This window comes from Callionymus lyra, chromosome 19 (assembly GCF_982586985.1).
Source record: "Callionymus lyra chromosome 19, fCalLyr1.hap1.1, whole genome shotgun sequence".
Classification (NCBI taxonomy): Eukaryota; Metazoa; Chordata; class Actinopteri; order Syngnathiformes; family Callionymidae; genus Callionymus; species Callionymus lyra.
Genome location: NC_141836.1, coordinates 5706983 through 5729410, shown reverse-complemented (window position 1 = coordinate 5729410; position 22428 = coordinate 5706983). Strand labels below are relative to the sequence as shown.

At 39.7% G+C, this 22428-nt stretch overlaps 1 protein-coding gene across 1 annotated transcript in view; it reads right to left on the bottom strand.

The window, feature by feature from the left end:
- Positions 1-11973: 11973 nt before the first annotated feature.
- Positions 11974-22428, bottom strand: part of LOC148059123 (ski oncogene-like) — a 76784-nt gene continuing 66329 nt past the window's right edge. The window contains exons 3-7 of the mRNA XM_087780733.1: positions 21459-21574; positions 20887-21173; positions 19971-20302; positions 18005-18235; positions 11974-14298 (exon numbers count right to left, since the gene is read on the bottom strand). Of these exons, the coding sequence (XP_087636859.1) occupies positions 13948-14298; positions 18005-18235; positions 19971-20302; positions 20887-21173; positions 21459-21574 (1317 nt within the window). The 3' untranslated portion in view covers positions 11974-13947. The remainder of the gene's footprint in view (positions 14299-18004; positions 18236-19970; positions 20303-20886; positions 21174-21458; positions 21575-22428) is intronic.

The window sequence follows — 22428 nt, the reverse complement described above, 5'->3', positions numbered from 1 at the left end:
CACAAGCAGATGTCACCCAAAAATAAATTAAATTTGAAAATTTGGAAGTAAAATAATCAATAAATAATACCGAAGATTTTAATTAAAATTAGATCCGGTTTAAGAAGGAAGCCTAGCATTTCACAACTGATGTATCTAATTCCTCTTTTTAAATCGGCTTCATAGAAATATGATCTAATTTTCAGATCATTTGTTAAGATTCTTCATGAAACATGTCGTTTATTTGGAATTTATTGAAGCAATTGTGAAGGTTTAGGATGAAATCTAGATGAGGAAAGTGTCAAGAAACAGATTTCTTTCAAATTGAGTATTAATTGAGTTAATTGAGTATTTTAAGGGGTAGTTTTATGAGAAAGTCAAGTTATTCGAGTCATTCTATTAACAAACATCTTAAATTATTTTCCTGGTTGTTATCTGACAGTAAACCCGTCCATGTGGACGCACCTCGACTCCACATCCCTCAGACGGAGACGATACCAAGTGATCCGAACCTAAAGCTCCTGTGACCGTCTGCGGAGTGAAGCCAAGCTCAGGAGTTCTTCCACGGATTTCTTTGGTTAAATCCAGGATCCTTTGATTCATTTTTAAAGAGGCCTCGGCAGCTCCAGCAGCTCTTCTTCTGTGTGTTTTGTGTTGCCCTCCTCCTCCTCCTCTTCTTCCTCCTCCTCCTCCAACTCTTCTTCTCTCCTCCGCTCCTTGAAGTCTCTCCATCCTCTTCCTCCGCTGCCCCGGCTCGCGAGCAGACGCTCAAGCCAAGGATCCCCAACACTAGGCATCAAAAACCGTCGTCGTTCCATCTTGTCTTCGCTGCTCCGTCCCACAGGAGTCGTGGCGAAGGATTGGCAGCGCTCACTTCCATCTTCTCCTCTTCAATCCCTCCATCATCAACCCGAGACGATGAGGAGGTTGTCCTACTTCCTCACTCCCCCCTTCTTCTTCTTCTTCTTCTTCCGCCAACCCTTCCACGCCGTCAGCGGCGCGTGTAAACAAACGCACACATCCGAGGTACATTATAGAACGTGTACGCTCACATGCTGGTAGCCTGCTGTGCGGCGCGCTAACTAACGGGCTCATCGCGCCACAGCTCAGCCTCATTAGAGCCGACGTCTCAGCAGCTTCTTGTCGGCCGACAGCCTCCGTGTTTCCATGCGTCGAGCCGTTTCTTTTAGACGATAACTTCAGAGTTTCTTATTTTATCTGAAACCTCCCTGTTCTTTTCATCAACACTTGACATTAGGGGTGTGTATTGGCAAAAACATGGCCTTACGATAAGCATCACGATACAGGGTCAACGATACAATATAATCTGATAGTAGTAACAAGTATATATGTTTAGTATTGTCGAGTACTTGACTCTGGTGTTGTAGTATTTACAGACCACATGACTCTTGATGAAGTCGTAACTGATTTCATTTGTTTTGAAAACAAAATATGTCTTAACATCAGCTTTTAAAAGCTGCTGGAGTCGACTGTATCCTCTCGTCCTCAGTTATCTCTTGGATCTTAGAGGGTTTGTTGAAAGAGTCTGCTGTATCCTCTCGTCCTCAGTCATGGATGGATTTCACTTTTCTTTAGCATATTAGACGTAATGACTGCTGCAATGTAGTCGACGGAAGTTTTATTGCGATACAAAAATGCTGTAATTTAGTAGCTGTGAGTATTCGTATGTTGATTGTAAATGAAAAATACATTTTATATTAAGTTTATTGAAATATTAAAACAGAAAAAAACTGATTAGAATTACTTTGAAATCAATACAGTGCTGTTGAATAATATAACACGGTATCATGAATTTGAAAAAAATTGCCTATTTAAGTATATAATGTTTTTATTACAAAGTCGAAAAAATAGGATATACTGTAGTAACAAGAATATATATTTGTAGTATTTACAGACCACATGACTCTTGATGAAGTCGTAACTGCTTTCATTTGTTTTGAAAACAAAATATGTCTTAACATCAGCTTTTAAAAGCTGCTGGAGTCGACTGTATCCTCTCGTCCTCAGTTATCTCTTGGATCTTAGAGGGTTTGTTGAAAGAGTCTGCTGTATCCTCTCGTCCTCAGTCATGGATGGATTTCACTTTTCTTTAGCATATTAGACGTAATGACTGCTGCAATGTAGTCGACGGAAGTTTTATTGCGATACAAAAATGCTGTAATTTAGTAGCTGTGAGTATTCGTATGTTGATTGTAAATGAAAAATACATTTTATATTAAGTTTATTGAAATATTAAAACAGAAAAAAACTGATTAGAATTACTTTGAAATCAATACAGTGCTGTTGAATAATATAACACGGTATCATGAATTTGAAAAAAATTGCCTATTTAAGTATATAATGTTTTTATTACAAAGTCGAAAAAATAGGATATACTGTAGTAACAAGAATATATATTTGTAGTATTGTCGAGTACTTGACTCTGGTGTTGTAGTATTTACAGACCACATGACTCTTGATGAAGTCGTAACTGCTTTCATTTGTTTTCAAACCAAAATATGTCCAAACATCAGCTTTTAAATGCTGCTGGAGTCACTGTATCCTCTCGTCCTCAGTCATTTCTATGGATTTCACTGTTCTTCAGCAGATTAGACGTAGTGGACAGAAGTTTAATTGTGATACAAAAATGCTGTAATTTAGTAGCTGGGAATATTGGGATGTTGATTGTAAATGAAAAATATATTTTATATGAACTTTATTGAAATATTAACCCAGAAAAACTGATTAGAATGACATGTTTTAAATCAATACAGTGCTGTTGAATAATACAACACGTGATCGTTATTTTGCCATGTTCAAGTGTATACTGTTTTTCTAACATATTGGAAACGATATGATATACTGCAGTAACGAAGATATATTTGTAGTATTGTCGAGTACTTGACTCTGGTGTTGTAGTATTTACAGACCACATGACTCTTGACGAAGTCGTAACTGCTTTCATTAGTTTTCAAACCAAAATATGTCCAAACATCAGCTTTAAAAAGCTGCTGGAGACGACTGTATCCTCTCGTCCTCAGTTGTTACTTGGATCTTAGCTGCGGAAGTTGTAATGACTGCTAAAATCTATTGTCCGGAGGTTGAATTGTAACAAAAATAAATTCATGATACAGAGACAACAGTACAATATATTGTAATACTGTAGTAACAAGAATATATTTGTAGTATTGTTGAGTACTTGACTCTGGTGTTGTAGTATTTACAGACCACATGACTCTTGACAAAGTCGTAACTGCTTTCATTTGTTTTCAAACCAAAATATGTAAAAGCTGCTGGAGTCGACTGTATCCTCTCATCCTCAGTCATCTCTATGGATTTCACTGTTCTTTAGCAGATTACACGTAATGACCGCTGACATCTAGTGGACAGAGGTTTAATTGCAATACAAAAATGCTATAGTTTAGTCGCTGGGAATATTCGCATGTTGATTGTTAGAGAAAAATCTATTTTATATGAACTTTATTGAAATATTAATCTAGAAAAAACTGATTAGAATTACTTATATTTGAAATAAATACAGTGATGTTGAATAATAGAATAAGTGATCGTTATTTTGCCATGTTCAAGTGTATACAGTTTTTCTAACATATTGGAAACGATATGATATACTGCAGAGATATATGTGTAGTATTGTCGAGTACTGGACTCTGGTGTTGCAGAATTTACAGACCACATGTAGTCGACTGTATCCTCTCGTCCTCAGTCAGTTCCCCGATCTTTCGGGGTTTTATTGTTCATGTAGCTGCGGAGGACGTAATGACTGCTGCCATCTAGTGGCCAGAAATAGAACATTTTAAAGAAACCCTCAAATATGAATGAGACACTTAAAATAATATAAAAATATATAATTCAATGTAACATGGCCAGAGAAAAAGGCCCCGACGTAACAAGACAAGATCATTTTTTTCAGGATAATCTTTGGGAAAACTATTCCTTCTATATCGTAACAAGACTAACACGGTTTTAAGAGACCATTCATATTATTTACTGAATATATTACATTATAAATAAATATTAAATTAATTTTATACCCTTGTTTTTTTCTGCCAATATCCCAGTTTAATACAATTAAATAGAGAAAGAGTAAAGGACGAGTTCTGTAGTTTGAAACTATGACACAAGTGACGTTACAGTTAGAGTTAAAGGTTAAACCATTAAAAGTTTTCTGAAAATAGAAAAACAACAAGAGAGAAAAACCATTCAAAATTCTATTAAGAAAATAAATGGAAAAACTACGAAACAATGTCATTTTCTAAACATAAATTCGAAGAACCACAAAATTTCTTTGAAATAAATGCTAAAAAACTTCCTTTGACACAATAGAGTTTTTGCACAGGTTTGTTTACTACGTAACTCCACCATTTCTGAGGATATTTACCAACAAAAAAAACAACATTTTCATGAGACAAAAGTTCCAAAAATGATGCTACAACAAGACAAACTCATTTAAAAACGCTACTTTCATCCATATATTAAAGTCAAACCGAGTTTTCAACTGTATATTCGTTATCAAGAAGTGTTGGATATAAAAACACAGATCATCCCTCCTCCTCATCATTATTATTATTCTTCCTCCTCGTGTCAGACCCGCCGAGAGCTTAATCCGGCCCGACTGGGAAAACCTTATTTGGCGCGAGGAGGTGACACCCGGCGGGGAGAAGCGCTGACAGTTGACGTGACGCGAGGATCTGCTGGATCGACAGGCCGAAGACGCTGATCATTTTTGTCAAGCCGAGACGGTAAAACGCCACGGCGACCCATAAATATTGAACCTGCCTAGAGGCCGATGACCTGCCTGGGCCAAATGTGGGCTTTCTGGCAAGTGTGTGTGTGAGTGTGTGTGTGTGAGGGAGTCCATTAGGCTGCAGGGAAGTGAGCATGCAGATAGAAGGGCAAAGTTCAGGCCTTCAGTTTTCCTAGAGCTGCTTTCCCAGAGGAATCACACACACATGGAGTCGAACACGTCGTTCACACTGGCTTCAAGTACAAGTTCAAATGAGCGGCAGAAGAATTCTTGACCGTATAGAACTTCAGATGACGTCAATGCACAGTCCAAGCTTCTTTTTTTTTTTCTCCCTTTATGAATTCTGAGTAGATTTTTCAGAAGAAAGTTTTTGCCATATTTCACTGCGAGCATCTCTGCTGGATCCTTTCACCGCAGAATCCATCGCTGTGAGCGTCGATCACACATTCTGGTAGTTTTTGTTGCGTTAGTTTCCTTTTAAAAACACTTTTATATCGTGGTGTCGCTTTTTAACTCTCAACTGGATTCATCAATTTTATTTTATGCGTCAAACGAAACGTATCTTGTTTTTATATAATGTGTTACTATTGTGTAGTTTTTAATACCATGCCATTTTAAATGACTTATTTTTGTTTTTATGTAAAGCACCTTGTAGAAGAAGTACCGTTTCCTTTTATTCTCATCTTTTATCCTTGCACTTTGTTCTTTTTAGCACTTTGTTCTTGTTTTTATGAAACTATCCATCAATCATCCATCTTTTAATTCTGATAAAGCTTTGGGTTTTGATAAAATGCAACCATTACATGCTTTACTTTTACTTTTATCTCCTGAACTAAAGAAGCATCAACTGAAATCAAACTCACCTCAACTTGTTCCGTGTTCGTCTCCTCGCGATATTTCTGTCCCTGTGGAACCAAAATATCAACATTTTTATTCAGGAATTTAAACTAGAAGTCATTTTTTTTGTTTTTCTAACAAGCAAAGTTAGTTTCATGTTTGATGCATTGTTTGTTTTTTTAACAGGTCAGAAGTTCAGCTTTAGAATCAACAAAAGTATAAAAACCTTGTGACACAGAATGAGCACAAAAAAATTGAATTTTGTACGTTGGTGATCTCGGAATTTTTATACAAAGGATCAGTAAATATGTGTGTGTAGAAAACACGGTTGCTTATGTAAATTTTGAACACAAATATTTGGAATACAAGTGTCCGATACATTTCTAATAGAATAAAAATGTTCTTAACTTCCTAACTATCATATTGCAGTACACAGATTACTTTTACTTAATTTACTTAAAATATTCTATACTTCTCCATTTTGTTCAAAAGCTAAATGAATTTGGGAGTTTTTGTTACTTTTGTTTTTAACTCAAGTAAAAATTAAACGTATTTCTTCCACCTCTGTGGTCATAAAGAGAGTTTTACATCGAATGTTGTGGAGTTCTTATCTTAAATAAGTGTTCTCTCGTCATTTAAAAATGCTTTCAATTCATTATTTGTGTTTGTTTCCTACCTGCTCGCGTCATCTTCCTCCTCCTGCAGCTCTGATGAATCCTCACAGCTCACAATCCTGAATACAAGAGATAAAACAGTGAGATTCAGTGAACGTCAGTCAAAATGAACTACTTGACTCTGTAAAATATAAAGTTAAACTTTAGAAAATGCACATGAATCACAAATTAATCTCAATAAAGTATAAAAGGATCATTTTCTTACTTCTTAGACTTAATAACTGACAATATGAAGCAACGGAAACTTGATTAAACTAGAAATTAAACAAAAAATGTGCAGACTTTCATGAAGACTCTAGTATAATTAACCTACATTTACATTATCTATACAATAATATGAAATTCGTTGACATATACACAGTCAAACAACAGTTGCAATCATAAAAAAAACATGTTACATCTTTAATTCTCCCAAAATTAACATTACTTTTAAATATTTTGTAAAACATTCATCTGTTTTTGAGTTATTTTAACAACAACTGTTACATAATCTGCCTAAATAGGGGCGAATATGTTTTCTTTAAAATCGGTTTATTTATCATACTTTTATTTATTTTTAATATATCATAAAATAATTAAATTCTAATCAATACTAAAAACATTACCTTCATCATACTGATCAATATTAGCAGTAAATTTAGCTTAAAAACAACCTTTGAAAATACATGTTAACGTTTGCGAGACAAAAGCATGAATTTAGAGAAAGCAAGTTATATAAATAAATATGTAGTTTTAAACTAACTTGTTAAATTTACCAAATGATCACCTACAAATCGATTCTATGATGTAGCCATTAGCACAATAATGATGCTTATGCCACATGTCACTGGAAGATTTGTCGCACAAAACACAGTTGCAAGCTTTGTGTAACATGGAAAAATCTCTTAGTTTGAGATAAAGATCTGAACTGAAACCAAAGATCTTCGATAAAAATGAACAATCGACTCACAAATGGAAGGAAGTGTCGACACATGACAAGACGTCTGAGAGACAAAGATGGCGGCTTGATTACGAACACCTGCTGCAATCCAGGAACACACAAACAAGGCAAACACACACACACACACACACACACACACAACAGGAAACCAGTCGCCAAAATAAAACAGGAAGAGGATGAAACTAATACAACAAACACAACCAAACTAACACAATTAACGACGGAACGTTTACACTTTAACAAGATAAATTAGTTCATTTTGAAGTAATGAATTTACACTAAAATTAAAAGTACTTCAGGTTTATCATAATATTATTAACTAGTGATATATTGAAGTGAAAAATATTTATATACTGTAGTAGCTATTGTACCCGGCATTGTCGGGGTATATTTACAAGATACAAAACTGTGAAAAATGTTTGGAAAATTAACATTTAAAAAGGCCATTTATACGGAAGCTGCTATGGGCTAAAATAAAGCTAAAAAAAACGAATTTTGAAAGGCTTTAATTTTCTTAAAATTAGAGCAGAACAGAATTCTATTTAAGTTTAAAACTCGTCTTGGACTGAGACGGACAACATAAGCCACACAGGTTTCATGTGTTTTTTGACCTTTGCACCTAAGGTCAAAGGGCAGTTCATGGCGGCCATTTTGAGCCCAACAAATCTCCGTAGGACTCATGTAACACCTGTAAGAAAACCAAGCTGCCTCACGTTCCTTTTATAGATAAAGATATATAAACCTTTGAATCAACGATAATGTTAAATAAACTGAACTATTAACTACAAGTTTAGTTTGTTCTTTCAATGTAGCCATTAGCTCAATGACTCAGCTTTCGCTAACGGCTGTCCAGGAACCGTATTGTACGTTTATGAACGTTGAGAAACGCATTACTGGACAAAACTTACACACTTAGAGCAACAACAACAAAAAATACACAACTGGACTAAAGTATTCCAGACGAGATGTTGTCGTCGTCGTCATGCCAACGAATCCGAGCGGATCTCGCGGCAAAAACAGAAAAAAACGTGACCAAAAACAGAAGCATGAATGAAATTATTAATATCTCTCTTCTCCGTCTGATCCTTGTTTTTCCACAGGATCGAGCCGGGGCGACACATGATTGACGCCTTCAAACGCCCGTCAAACATGGCGGCTCGGATCCCGAAAGTTCCTTCTTCCAGAAGAGACTTCTTCCTGAAACGCGGTCGGATGAATTAAACATGACGCCGTAATTGACTGTACATTAAAACGCAGCGGGCGCCGCCGAGGACGCGCTCAGACTCCGGAGACTAATGAGCTTAACTGCGGGACGTTCTTCTTCGCGCCACCGCCGTAATTGGGTCAGTCAATAGCCCGGGCGCCGCCGTCTGATAGGCCGAGGGGGAGCCGACCCGGGATCGGACCACGATGGCGGCCAAAACCAGACAGAAGGATGAGCGAAGGCTGTCTTTCCAGGGTGTCCCCTGGCCCCTCGTACCCCAAGTGGATAGACTTTTTTTGAATCTTTTTAGGGGGGAAAAGAAAGCGTCTCTCTTTCTCCGCGGGTTCAATTCCTGGGAAGATCAAATGTGCCGCGAGCGAAGCAATCACTGTCACTCCCCAAAAAAATCACCGAGTGTGTGTTGAAATATGTTGTGGAAAGTTTCCCCCGGGGAGCGAGTGAGGGAATTCTGTCCTTTAATCTTTGTGTTTCGGTTAGTGTGTGTGTGTGTGTGTGTGTGTGTACAGTAATGAATGTTTACTGAACCTGCTGTCAGGCTGAGTGGGCGGGATCTTGGGGCCGTGTACATTCTTGTCGGAGGCGAGAGCTTCCACGTCTTTCTTTCTTTCTTTCTTCTGGTTTTCTCGCTAATTAAGGAGTTTCTCTTCTTCTGAATATTATCCGTTCTTTCAACCGTCGTCGTCTTCTTCTTCTGAATATTATCCGTTCTTTCAACCGTCGTCGTCTTCTTCTTCTTCACGGCTTCGTTGTTTCAACAGTTTATCGCTGTTGTACTTACACAACGTGATTCCTGTTATTTTGCACTCGATGATGGAGAGACAGAAGGATTGAGAGACAGGGAGAAAGGACGAGAGGTGGACGCATTGAAAGATGAATGGATGGACGGAGAGACCGATAAATGGAAGGATTTATGGACGAACAGACAGACAAAAGGATGGACATATAAACAGATTGACAGAGGGACAGTCAGACAGACAGACGGACGAATGGACAGCTAGATGGATAGAACGACAGATGGACGGACATATAGACAGATTGATAGATAATTAGATGGACAGAGAGACAGATAAATGGAAGGACAGATGGACGAATGGACACAGAGAAGGATAGATGGACAGATGGATGCACATATATACAGACAGATTGATGGATGGATGGATGGACGGGCAGACAGACGAAAGAATGGACATATGAACAGATTGACAGAGGGAGGGTCAGACAGACATGTACACAATTTGAAAGACAGACGGACGAATGGACAGCTAGATGGATAGACAGACAGATGGACGGACATATAGACAGATTGATACATAAATAGATGGACAGAGAGACCGATAAATGGAAGGACAGATGGACGAATGGACACAGAGAAGGATAGACGGACAGATGGATGCACATATATACAGACAGATTGATGGATGGATGGATGGACGGGCAGAAAAACAGACAGTTAGACAGATAGCTAGACAGACAGATTGATAAATGGAAGGACAGATGGACGAACAGACAGACGAAAGGATGGACATATGAACAGATTGACAGAGGGAGGGTCAGACAGACAGGTACACAATTTGAAAGACAGACGGACGAATGGACAGCTAGATGGATAGACAGACAGATGGACGGACATATAGACGTATTGATGGATAAATAGATGGACAGAGAGACAGATAAATGGAAGGTTTTATGGACGAACAGACAGAGGAAAGGACAGACAGGTTTCACAATTTGAAAGACAGACGGACGAATGGACAGCTAGATTGATAGACAGACAGATGGACGGACATATAGACAGATTGATAGATAAATAGATGGACAGAGAGACAGATAAATGGTAGGACAGATGGACGAATGGACACAGAGTAGGATAGACGGACAGATGGATGCACATATATACAGACAGATTGATGGATGGATGGATGGACGGGCAGAAAAACAGACAGTTAGAAAGATAGCTAGACAGACAGATTGATAAATGGAAGGACAGATGGACGAACAGACAGACGAAAGGATGGACATATGAACAGATTGACAGAGGGACAGTCAGACAGACAGGTTTCACAATTTGAAAGACAGACGGACGAATGGACAGCTAGATGGATAGACAGACAGATGGACGGACATATAGACGTATTGATAGATAAATAGATGGACAGAGAGACAGATAAATGGAAGGACATATGGACGAACAGACAGAGGAAAGGATGGACATATAAACAGATTGACAGAGGGACAGTCAGACAGACAGGTTTCACAATTTGAAAGACAGACGGACGAATGGACAGCTAGATGGATAGACAGACAGATGGACGGACATATAGACGTATTGATAGATAAATAGATGGACAGAGAGACAGTTTAATGGTAGGACATGTGGACGAAAAGACAGATGGATGAATGGACGCAGAGAAGGATGGACGGACAGATGGATGGACATATATACAGACACATTGATGGATGGATGGATGGGCAGAAAGACACACAGTTAGACAGATAGATAGATGGACAGATTGTTACATGGAAGGACAGATGGACAGACAGACAGACGGATATACAGACGGATAGAGGGACGGGCAGACGGACACATTGAAAGAATGACGGACAGATGGATGGATGGATAGTTTGACATATGGATGGACGGTCAGAAAGATATAGAAACAGATAGAAGGACGGGCAAAGAGACATATTGAAAAAATGATGGACAGATGGACAGACGGATGTACAGACAGATTTAATCTCCCAAAGGAATTTTCACAATGGATCAATAAAGTTACATCTCATCCAGTATAAGGACCAGAGACTGATTGATTGACAGATGGATGGACTGATGGACAGACAGGAAGTAGAGTCTGACTTTCATATAGTTTTTATTCTTTCAGGCGCGTTTTATCTTAGTTTTAACTTACCTTAAACTCTTTATAAATCACCGACATGAGTAAGTATAGTTTGATTTTGCGCATATTTGAGTGCAAAACGAAGTAATAAAATCAAGCTACATATGCTAATAAAAAAACATTAATTATATTTCATATAATTTTTTATAAAATAGTAAATCTCACGTAAAATCACTAAAATATTAATTTAAATCGTTTTAAGGGGCAATAAATACTCACAAAAAGTATTAAAATTAGTCATAAATAATAGTAATACATACAAAATAAAATACTTTTTCCCCACTTATGTAAGTAAATAATCTATATTTATAAAGAGCTTTTCTAGACCAGGGTTACAAAAACAATCAAAACAATAACTCAATAAAATATATACTTTAAAAGTTAAAGATACCACAGAGAAAAACACAGGAAAAGCCTGAACAAATAAAAATGTCTTTTAAAGTTGATCCTGAAAGAAACTGGCAGCCAGTGAAGAGTTTTAAGGATCGGAGAAATGTAAGTTCTTCTACTAGAGCAGCTCAGAATTCTCGCTGCAGAGTTTTGTATCAACTGCAGGCGAGACATATCCTTCTTGTTTTTTTAATGTCGCTATAGAGAAACCATTCGGCTGCTGTCGTGGCGGAAAAAAAAAAGGAAGAAGAAAAGCAACTCGATCAATCTGGACAAACAACTTTAATTCTGGTAATGCATCTATACACTGTACATTCAGTCACTGTTGTATATAAGCATAGCTATTTTCAAACATAATCTCATATAGTCCTTTACTTTACAATAATGTCCGTGTGCGGGGGGGAGGGGGGGGGGCGACAGGAGGGGGGGGGGGTCGACGAAGGCGTGATGGATGAGGGAGACACGGGGGGGGTCGGGGGTCGATGAAGAAGCCGAGCTTGTTGTCTTGCTGTTTATGTTGCGTTAATAAAGGAGAAAGCTTACGTTAACCTCTTACATAAAAATAGACTGTAAAGTTTATATGTATTAGCAGCAGCACAGGGCTAGATGGAGACACGGGGACGACAATCCGAGCAGTCTGTTAAAAATATATATGAACCGGTGAAAAAGTAATTCAATAAAAAGACTCTACAGTAAAAAATAAAATATGGATTAACATGGACGTGGGGAATATTCTCTGACACGCTGCAGTTAAAACACAACATTTTTTTTGTTTTTTAAAAAGGAAGGGGGAAAAAAAAAAGAAAAGAAATCTCTATTGTAAGAAAAAACCTTTTTTGAAAAAGGAAAACACCATGTACATGTATTATACAACTGTGTAAATGAAAAACATATGTACAAATTCAACTCGTCACACTGGCAAAGTATTGATCTACTCGTCTCTGGACTCTTATTGCTGCGTCTCAAAAAAGTTTTTAGAAAAACAAGACTTTTTGTTAAAATCTCTTCTTTTTTTTCACCTTTAAGAGTGAGAAAAAAAAAACAACAAAAGTGTACCAAATTTTTTTTTCTGGTCAAAGATTTTTCAGCATTAAGAAAACGGGCGTCGAACGTAATGCCCCGTCGCGCGAGCGCACAACTTTATTTACAAAGTAACAATTCACAAAAAAAGTGGCTCTTCATATTTATAAAAAAAATGAACATGCATATCGTCGATTTGAATTGATTTTTTCTTTTTTTTTTCTTTTTTAAAAAGCACTCATTCAGACAAAAAAAAAAAAAAAGTGTCTCACATTTGTTCAATTGGTTTGTAAACTGAGTGCTTTAAGGAACGCTGAGCTTCAGCTCCTCTGGAAACCTTCGCCCACCGCAGGCACTTGAGGTTGTCCAGCATTAATTACTCCTTTCTTTTTTTTTTTCTTTCAATATTTTGTTGCATTAAAGAAGTTTTTTTTAAAACATTTGTCGTTATAAGAAGCGTAATATTGCAATAAAAACATGTACAGTATCAATGCCCCCATAGCTGACTATATGAACGGCATTATTTCTTTTAAATTCTCATGCATGAAGAAAATATGAGTTTTTTTTCTATTAAAAAGTGAACATAACAGACGAGCGATAAAATATCTCCACCATTAAAAACATCCAAAAAAAAAAAAAGAGGAAGAAACACCTACATTCTGATTGCATTGTACCCACAGAGCGACGGCCGCCAGACGTGATTTGTGCGAGTCTCCCGACGCCTCTCCAGCTGATCATGTGACATTTCCGTATATTACAAAAAACAGGAAAAAAAAAGAAAGAAGGTGTGGCTGGAGTAACAGACGGAGGTGCGCTTCGCTCCCCCCCCCCCCCTACACCTTTTAATATCGTTCTCTCGCCGGGGTGGGTGGGTGAGCGAGAGAGAGGGGGGGGTACAACAGTAATTTGTTCGGACAAAAGTGCGATTCATTATCGTAAAATTAAAAAAAAAAAGAAACATATATTCATATTTACAATCCTTAATTTAATGTGAGGTGCGTCATACAGCTGACCGATCGTAGGTGAGTCCAAAAAAAAACCGCCTTGATATGAGTGTGTCGTGACAAGAGAGCAGGGATTTCACAAAGAAAAGAAAAAGAAGTGCTCACTTTTTTAAAAAAAAGAAGAAAAAGTGTCCTTAGAAAAGTTCGCATCAACCACCGAGGGGGGACGAGGGGCCGCACCATTTTTGTTCATTCGTGGTCACTCAGGAGTCCAGTAGCTTATGATGTCTCCTCGGGAACAGGGATTGTCAAAGAGCGGGCGACCAGCGAGGCGGGCGAGCTCTGATTGGAGGACGAGCCCGGGTGGACGGCGTGGTGGTGGTGGTGGTGGTGGTACTGGTGCTGCAGGAGGGACGGCGGGGGGGCGGTTCCGTTGGGCCGGCTCTTCGTCGGCGTCTCCTTCGTCTCCGCCTCCTCCTCGCCGCCGCCGGGTTTGGGCCAGAGCTGCACCTGCAGCTCCTTCACCACCCTCTCCAGGTGCTCCCGCGCCTCCCGCTCGTGCAGCAGGTCGGCCCGGAGCTGCTCGCGGTCGGCCTCGGCGTGCTGCAGCTTCATCTGGAGGTCCTCGATCTGGGGGGACGGGACGGGAAAAAATGTTGAGGACGAGGATTCATCATGTTAATCACAAGGTTTTCATTTGATTAAATTTGGATTATTTTAATCATGAAACGACTCAAACTGTGGAAAATTCATGAACTTCTTTTATTTGATTAGTCGTGAAAAATACGATTTTTTGGGGGTAAATTTGAAAGACAACTTGGTTCCTTGTAAAACCTATAAAAAAAAGATAAGTAATCACACGGATCATGTAGAACTTACAATTTTATAAAGTCATTACAAGGTCATTTATTGCCCTTCAAAAATAATTGAGTGAATAAAACACTTTTACATCAGATTAAAAAGTCATATAAAAGTTATAAGGATTTCTTTTTGTTACCAGTTTTTTACTTTTAAATTTGTACTTTTATTTTAAAAGGTACAGTTGATATAGAGCATTTTTTAAGAATTTCGGGAACTTGTCAGAATGGAACATTTAATTTGAACAATTTTATAAATATAGATGTTTGCTGGACATGCTGCTTTTGTTTTGTTATTTTTTATGATTTTTTCTCACTCCTTTTATTTAATTTATTCCGTAGTTTTGTTCTTTTGTCCTTGTTTTTGTGTGTTTTAAACATTATTTAATTAATGATCAACTAATGTAAAATAAATAAAGATATGATCTTTTAATATACTGTTTAAATATTTCTCAAAGTAGCCCCAACTTATAGTTATTAAACATGACGTTAGGCTGTAAAAACCAGACAAAATCATTTTTCCAAAAGCAGCTCCGGAGCTCCAGGCGGCTCTGAAAGAATCCAGGAAAAAAAAAAAGCGTACAAAGCAGATTTAGGAGAAAGAGCCTCATTCACAAACCCATTCTAAATTTGGGAAGTGTGCAGCAACACTGCAAGCCTGTGCGTTAATGAGCTCTGGCGTCCCAGCTGGAGAGACAAAACTCCCCCATGTTTTGTCTAATCTTTCTTTCCCATGATGCCCCAGGAAAGCAGGGTCGCTTCCTGTTTTCTAGGGAAGGGGAGGGACCGTCTACGCTCCATTTATTTTCGACGGAGGAGCAGGAAGTGCTGCTTCTGTTCAGACCAACGGCTGGTTTGCGACGTTTGAGTGACGCGGGTTGAGATCCCAGTAAGATCCCAGAGAGGATCAGGATCCATCCAGTCACAGGAAGTACTTTTATTTTAGAGTTAAACGATCGTCAAACACTAACAACATATTATATTTTGACCCTTTTTTTCTCTTTCTTCTTTAAGGGCTTTTCTTTTTGGAATGAAACAAATTCTAATAAAGTAATTATTCAATTATCACAAGAATTATTAACTTATTTTATGAATCAGTGAGTAAATGATGGGGATACGTGCAGGGATACAGGGGCAACGACACAATAAGTATCACGATACAGGGGCAACATTACGATACCCATCACGATACAGGGGCAAAGATATGATGCGTATCACGATACAGGGACAACGTTAAGATACATATGACGATACAAGGACAACGTTACTATATGTATCACGATACAGGGACAACGTTAAGATACGTATGACGATACAAGGGCAACATTACGATACCCATCACGATAAAGGGGCAACGATACGCTATGTATCACGACACAGCGGTAATGATACGATATGTATCACAATACAGGGACAACGATACGATACGTATCACGACACAGCGGTAACGATAGGTATCACAATACAGGGACATTGATATGATACGCATCACGATACAGGGGTAACGATACATATCATAATACAGGGACAATGATATGATACGTATCACGATACAGGGGTAACGATACGTATCACAATACAGGGACATTGATATGATACGTATCACGATACAGGGGTAACGATACGTATCACAATGCAGGGACATTGATTGATATGATACGTATCACGATACAGGGGTAACGATACATATCACAATACAGGGACATTGATATATGTATCATGAAACAGGGACATTTATATGATACGTATCACGATACAGGGGTAATGATACGCATCACAATACAGGTGTAATGATACGATACGTATCGCGATTCAGGGACATTGATATGATACGTATCGCGATTCAGGGACATTGATATGATACGTATCACGATACAGGGACAACGATACGATACGTATCACAATACAGGGACATTGATATGATACGTATCACGATACAGGGGTAACGATAGGATACGTATCATGATACAGGGACTACGATATGATACGTATCACGATACAGGGGTAACGATACGATACGTATCACAATACAGGGACATTGATATGATACGTATCACGATACAGGGGTAACGATACGATATGTATCACAATACAGGGACATTGATATGATACGTATCACGATACAGGGGTAACGATACGTATCACAATGCAGGGACATTGATTGATATGATACGTATCACGATACAGGGGTAACGATACATATCACAATACAGGGACATTGATATATGTATCATGAAACAGGGACATTTATATGATACGTATCACGATACAGGGGTAATGATACGCATCACAATACAGGTGTAATGATACGATACGTATCGCGATTCAGGGACATTGATATGATACGTATCGCGATTCAGGGACATTGATATGATACGTATCACGATACAGGGACAACGATACGATACGTATCACAATACAGGGACATTGATATGATACGTATCACGATACAGGGGTAACGATAGGATACGTATCATGATACAGGGACTACGATATGATACGTATCACGATACAGGGGTAACGATACGATACGTATCACAATACAGGGACATTGATATGATACGTATCACGATACAGGGGTAACGATACGATACGTATCACAATACAGGGACATTGATATGATACGTATCACGATACAGGGGTAACGATACGTATCACAATGCAGGGACATTGATTGATATGATACGTATCACGATACAGGGGTAACGATACATATCACAATACAGGGACATTGATATATGTATCATGAAACAGGGACATTTATATGATACGTATCACGATACAGGGGTAATGATACGCATCACAATACAGGTGTAATGATACGATACGTATCGCGATTCAGGGACATTGATATGATACGTATCGCGATTCAGGGACATTGATATGATACGTATCACGATACAGGGACAACGATACGATACGTATCACAATACAGGGACATTGATATGATACGTATCACGATACAGGGGTAACGATAGGATACGTATCATGATACAGGGACTACGATATGATACGTATCACGATACAGGGGTAACGATACGATACGTATCACAATACAGGGACATTGATATGATACGTATCACGATACAGGGGTAACGATACGATACGTATCACAATACAGGGACATTGATATGATACGTATCACGATACAGGGGTAACGATACGATACGTATCACAATACAGGGACATTGATATGATACGTATCACAATACAGGGACATTGATATGATACGTATCACGATACAGGGGTAATGATAGGATACGTATCACAATACAGGGACTACGATATGATACGTATCACGATACAGGGACATTGATATGATACGTATCACGATACAGGGACAACGATACGATACGTATCACAATACAGGGACATTGATATGATACGTATCACGATACAGGGGTAACGATATGATATATTGCACTACCGTCGAAACAAGGATATATTGAGTTCCTCTAGAAGTCAAGTGTGATACTGACCAGTGCCGAGTACTTGGCGCGCAGGCGTCCGGCCTCGCAGCCCTTGTCGCAGACCCTCAGCTGCCGCGCCTGCTCCAGCTCCCTCTTCAGGCGGACGCGCGACTCGTTGGCTTCCTTCATCTTCTTCTCGCTCTCGGCTCGCAGGCGCTCGATTTCCTTCCTCAGGTTGCGCTTGGCCTCGGTGGCCTCCCGCAGCTTCTCCTTTTTGGCGACCCGCAAGAACTCCAGCTCCTGAAAGCAGAAGGTTCCGCGTTTAACAGGTTCTGTCCGAGGTCAGGGTTTACGGTCCGTACGCCGCGAAGGTTCGGTTTCCTTCCTCGCTAATGCGAGGTTTCCTCGTGGGAATCCACGCGGTTTCACACAAACACGTCCGTCGTCAAACTTTGTACTTAAAGTCGACTTTACATAAAAGCCGACTCCTCACCGGCGTGGCCGCCGTCCAATCAGACACGACGCTCACACCGGCGCCACGGTTTTACACACACACACACACACACACACAACCCCGCACACACACACAAAAGACGCTCTTTCCTCTGCATGTTCTTGTTCCCGGTCCAAGGCCAAAAATAAAAATTGGAAGTCTGGCCTCCGCAGAAACATCCTCTCTCTATTGTTATCACTCGCCAACTCAGGCAAACACTGGAGTTTGGACGTGAGGCTGAAGTCTCCACAGATTTGCAACATAAAGGCGGCATCAGACCTCGACACACACTGTTGTGTAACAGGGTCTGAGAGTTTGATGCCTTTAAAGTATCGTTTCATGATGTCTTCCTTGAAGATTCAAGATGATTCGAAATATCTAAACCTCAAAAATTAAAAGAGATACTGTATTTTTTTTTCGATTATAAGGTGCCATTCGTTTAAAATACTACGGAGCACTACTGGAGTAATACCACTAATCCTAGCAGAGAAATACTACGGAGCCTAGCAAGTTATACTAGGAAGACTCTAGGAGTAATACTAGGGAACCTACTGGAGTACTTCTATGGAGCATAGAGGAGTTATACTACAGAGCCTGGCCAGTGGTACTAGGGAGCCAAGCGGAGTAATACTACAGAGTCTTGTGGGGTAATACTAGGGAGCCCAGCTGAGTAATACTAGGGAGTCTTCTGGAGTAATACTACAGAGCCTAGTAGAGTAATACTACAGTGCCTGGCAAGTAATACTACAGAGCCTAGCAGAGTAATACTACAGTACCTGGCAAGTAATACTAGGGAGCCCAGCAGAGTAATACTAGGGAGTCTTCTGGAGTAATACTACAGAGCCTAGCAGAGTAATACTACAGTACCTGGCAAGTAATACTAGGGAGCCCAGCAGAGTAATACTAGGGAGTCTTCTGGAGTAATACTACAGAGCCTAGCAGAGTAATACTACAGTACCTGGCAAGTAATACTAGGGAGCCCAGCAGAGTAATACTAGGGAGTCTTGTGGAGTAATACTATGGAGCCTAGCAGAGTAATACTACAGAGCCTGGCAAGTAATACTAGGGAGCCCAGCAGAGTAATACTAGGGAGTCTTGTGGAGTAATACTATGGAGCCTAGCAGAGTAATACTACAGAGCCTGGCAAGTAATACTAGGGAGCCTAGCGGAGCAATACTACAGAGCCTTGTGGAGTAATACTACAGAGCCTAGCAGAGTAATACTACAGAGCCTTGTGGGGTAATACTAGGGAGCCTAGCAGAGTAATACTAGGGAGTCTTGTGGAGTAATACTACAGAGCTTAGCTGAGTAATATTACAGAGCCTGGAAAGTAATACTATGGAGCCTAGCGGAGTAATACTACGGAGCATAGAGGAGTATAACTTCAATCAATTTGAGTCGGCGAGTAGAATCAACATCAATACAAAACACCTGATTATAAACACTGCTGATGTATTTAGGACATTATGTAATATCTGTAATAATACAGTAATACTAAGAGGATTCATGGACCCAGAGGTGTTCTGGAAGTATGTTCTCTACCTGCTGAAGGCTGCGTTTGGCCTGCAGGGCCGACCCCAGCTTCTCCTCCTGCTTCACCCTCATCTTCACGATCTCGTGCAGGAACTTCTCCTTGGACTCTTTGGAGTCCAGTCCGCCGTCCAGCGCCAGCCTCAGACTCTCCAGCTCGGACTCCAGACCCTGCTCCGGGTTGGTGTTGGAGGGCGGAGGCGCCGGCGCCGCCGGGACGCCGGGCGCCTCCGCCGTCGTGACGGTGCAGTTGGGTCCCTGGGCGCCAGGGGAGCTCAGGTCCTTCGCCGAGCTGCTGGACGAGGTGAAGGACGGCGAGGAGAGCGAGGACACCGACGAAGTCACTGCAGGAGGGAAATAAAATATTATTTCAAACAGGATTTATATTGAAGTTTATCCATATTATTAAATGTTTGTATACAAATGTATTTGATTTACGCATCTTAGATATTATTTAGTAATTAAATTAAATGTTTCTTTATTGAAAGGTTTAATTCGTTTTAATTTTAACAATTTAATACAATATTTTTTAATCTTAAAGATTAATTTTTTAATTTAATTTAAAATTTTAAATGAATTAATTGAGATTTAGACATTCTTATTCAAATAATTAAAAAACGAATTGTTTATTATTTATTTTTATTTTTTTTTTAATTCATAGCCTTTGAATTCCAAAATGGTGGCACTACTTTACCATCGTTTCTATATTGAATTTAAAAAGCTAAAAATAAAAAAATATATATATTTAGAAAACATTTTTAATAATTAGAACAAGAAAAAAAAATATTTAAAAAGATATTATAATTTTTAAATTCAATAATAAAAAAAACAACAACTTATTGAGTTGCATTAATTAAAAAACAATCATTTAAAGTGTAAATTCAATATCTTCTGGCACTGATTGACGTCCAATCCATCAACTCCTTACACTCGTCTCTGCTCTCCACCTCGATCTCCACCTCCGAATCCTTATCCTCCTGCGCCGGCGCTTGTTTGCCGGCCGAGGAGGACGAGGACGACGACTTGGGGCCCTCGGGGGCCCCGGGCGGCGCCAGCTCCTCGGCGGCCCTCCTCTTCCTCGGCTTGCTGCTCGCGCTCTCCGGCTCGCCGGGGACGGAGGGCTCGCCGGGGGGCCCCGGCGCCTTGGTGAGCGGGAGCGGCGTGAGGGCCACGTTGGGGGCCACGGCGTTCTCCAGGCTCTTGTAGTTGTAGAAGCTGCGAAAAAAGGACAGTAAGTCAGGGACATTTTTTTGCTCTTGATTTCGATGGAAGAGGAATGGAAAGAGAAGCGCTGGCAGCTTCTTCCCTCCCACTGCAGCGGAAACTTGGCCGTGATATTGGCAGCGCGAGGACAAGTGGGTGCTGGCGGTACGAGTGCGTGAATAATGGGAGCGTGGGAGGCTGCGGTACAGTCAGACGTGACCCCTGCGGCTCCGGCCCACCCAGACGTGTGAAAGAGCGCCGCGGGGAAAGACGAAAAAGCGGTCGACCGAAGCTCACCTGTCTCTCAGCAGCGCCAGCGGGTGATTGGACGGCTCCTTGTCGCCGGCGGCGACCTGAGGGGACCAGGGTCTGAAGGCCGAGGCCCTCTGTCGAGGCTGGATGCAGTTGAGACCCTGGGAGACAGAAATAAAAAAAATGATGGTGCCAGTCAGTAACGGGGGAGACGATTCGAAGTGGGGGTCAGAGTTCAGCAGCGAGGCGCCGTCGACTTTAATTCGCACGCTTTTGTAATGAGCCGATCCGTCTCTGAAGTCACCGACCTACGACCTTCGAGGGACCCCGGCGAGCGACAGCTTTAATCAGTCGCCGCTCAACAGGCGGATAATGACGGACTTTGGGGCCTCGAGGGTCCTTGAGGGTCCTTGAGGGTCCTTGAGGGTCCTTGAGCGAAAGCATTTATTCTTACGCTCTTGGAATTTCTACTTGTTAAAAAAAATTAAATTACTTTTCCATCGGTTTTTCTTGTATATATATATATATATATTATATATTTAGATTGAATGTTGAGAATCGTTTTCAATGATTGCTCACTAATATATTTCAAGGATCTATTGTAATATCATGTTCAGCTAGTTTTCTTTTACTTCCTACTGAGCCATTAAAGACGAATAAGAAAATGAAAAACCTCTAAAGATATTTATAGCCGCTTGGGATTCTTTTTAAATTTCAGCAGTTTTTAAAATATTATTATTATTATTATTACCATTTTTAAGTATTTTTTAACTTTTCAAGATCTTTTTGAAACTTCTCCAGATCTTTGTTGAAGTTATTTATTTTCTTTTTACTATTTTTTTTAAACTTCTTGAGATTTTTTTCATCCTTCCAGTTTTTTTTTGTACTATTTTCTGAGATTTCTTTTTAACTTCTCCAGATTTTTTATTTTCTTCTAAAGATCTTTTTAAACTTCTTAAAATGTTTTTTTTTAACTACTTGAGCTCTTTTTCATTCCTCCATTTTTTTTAATTTG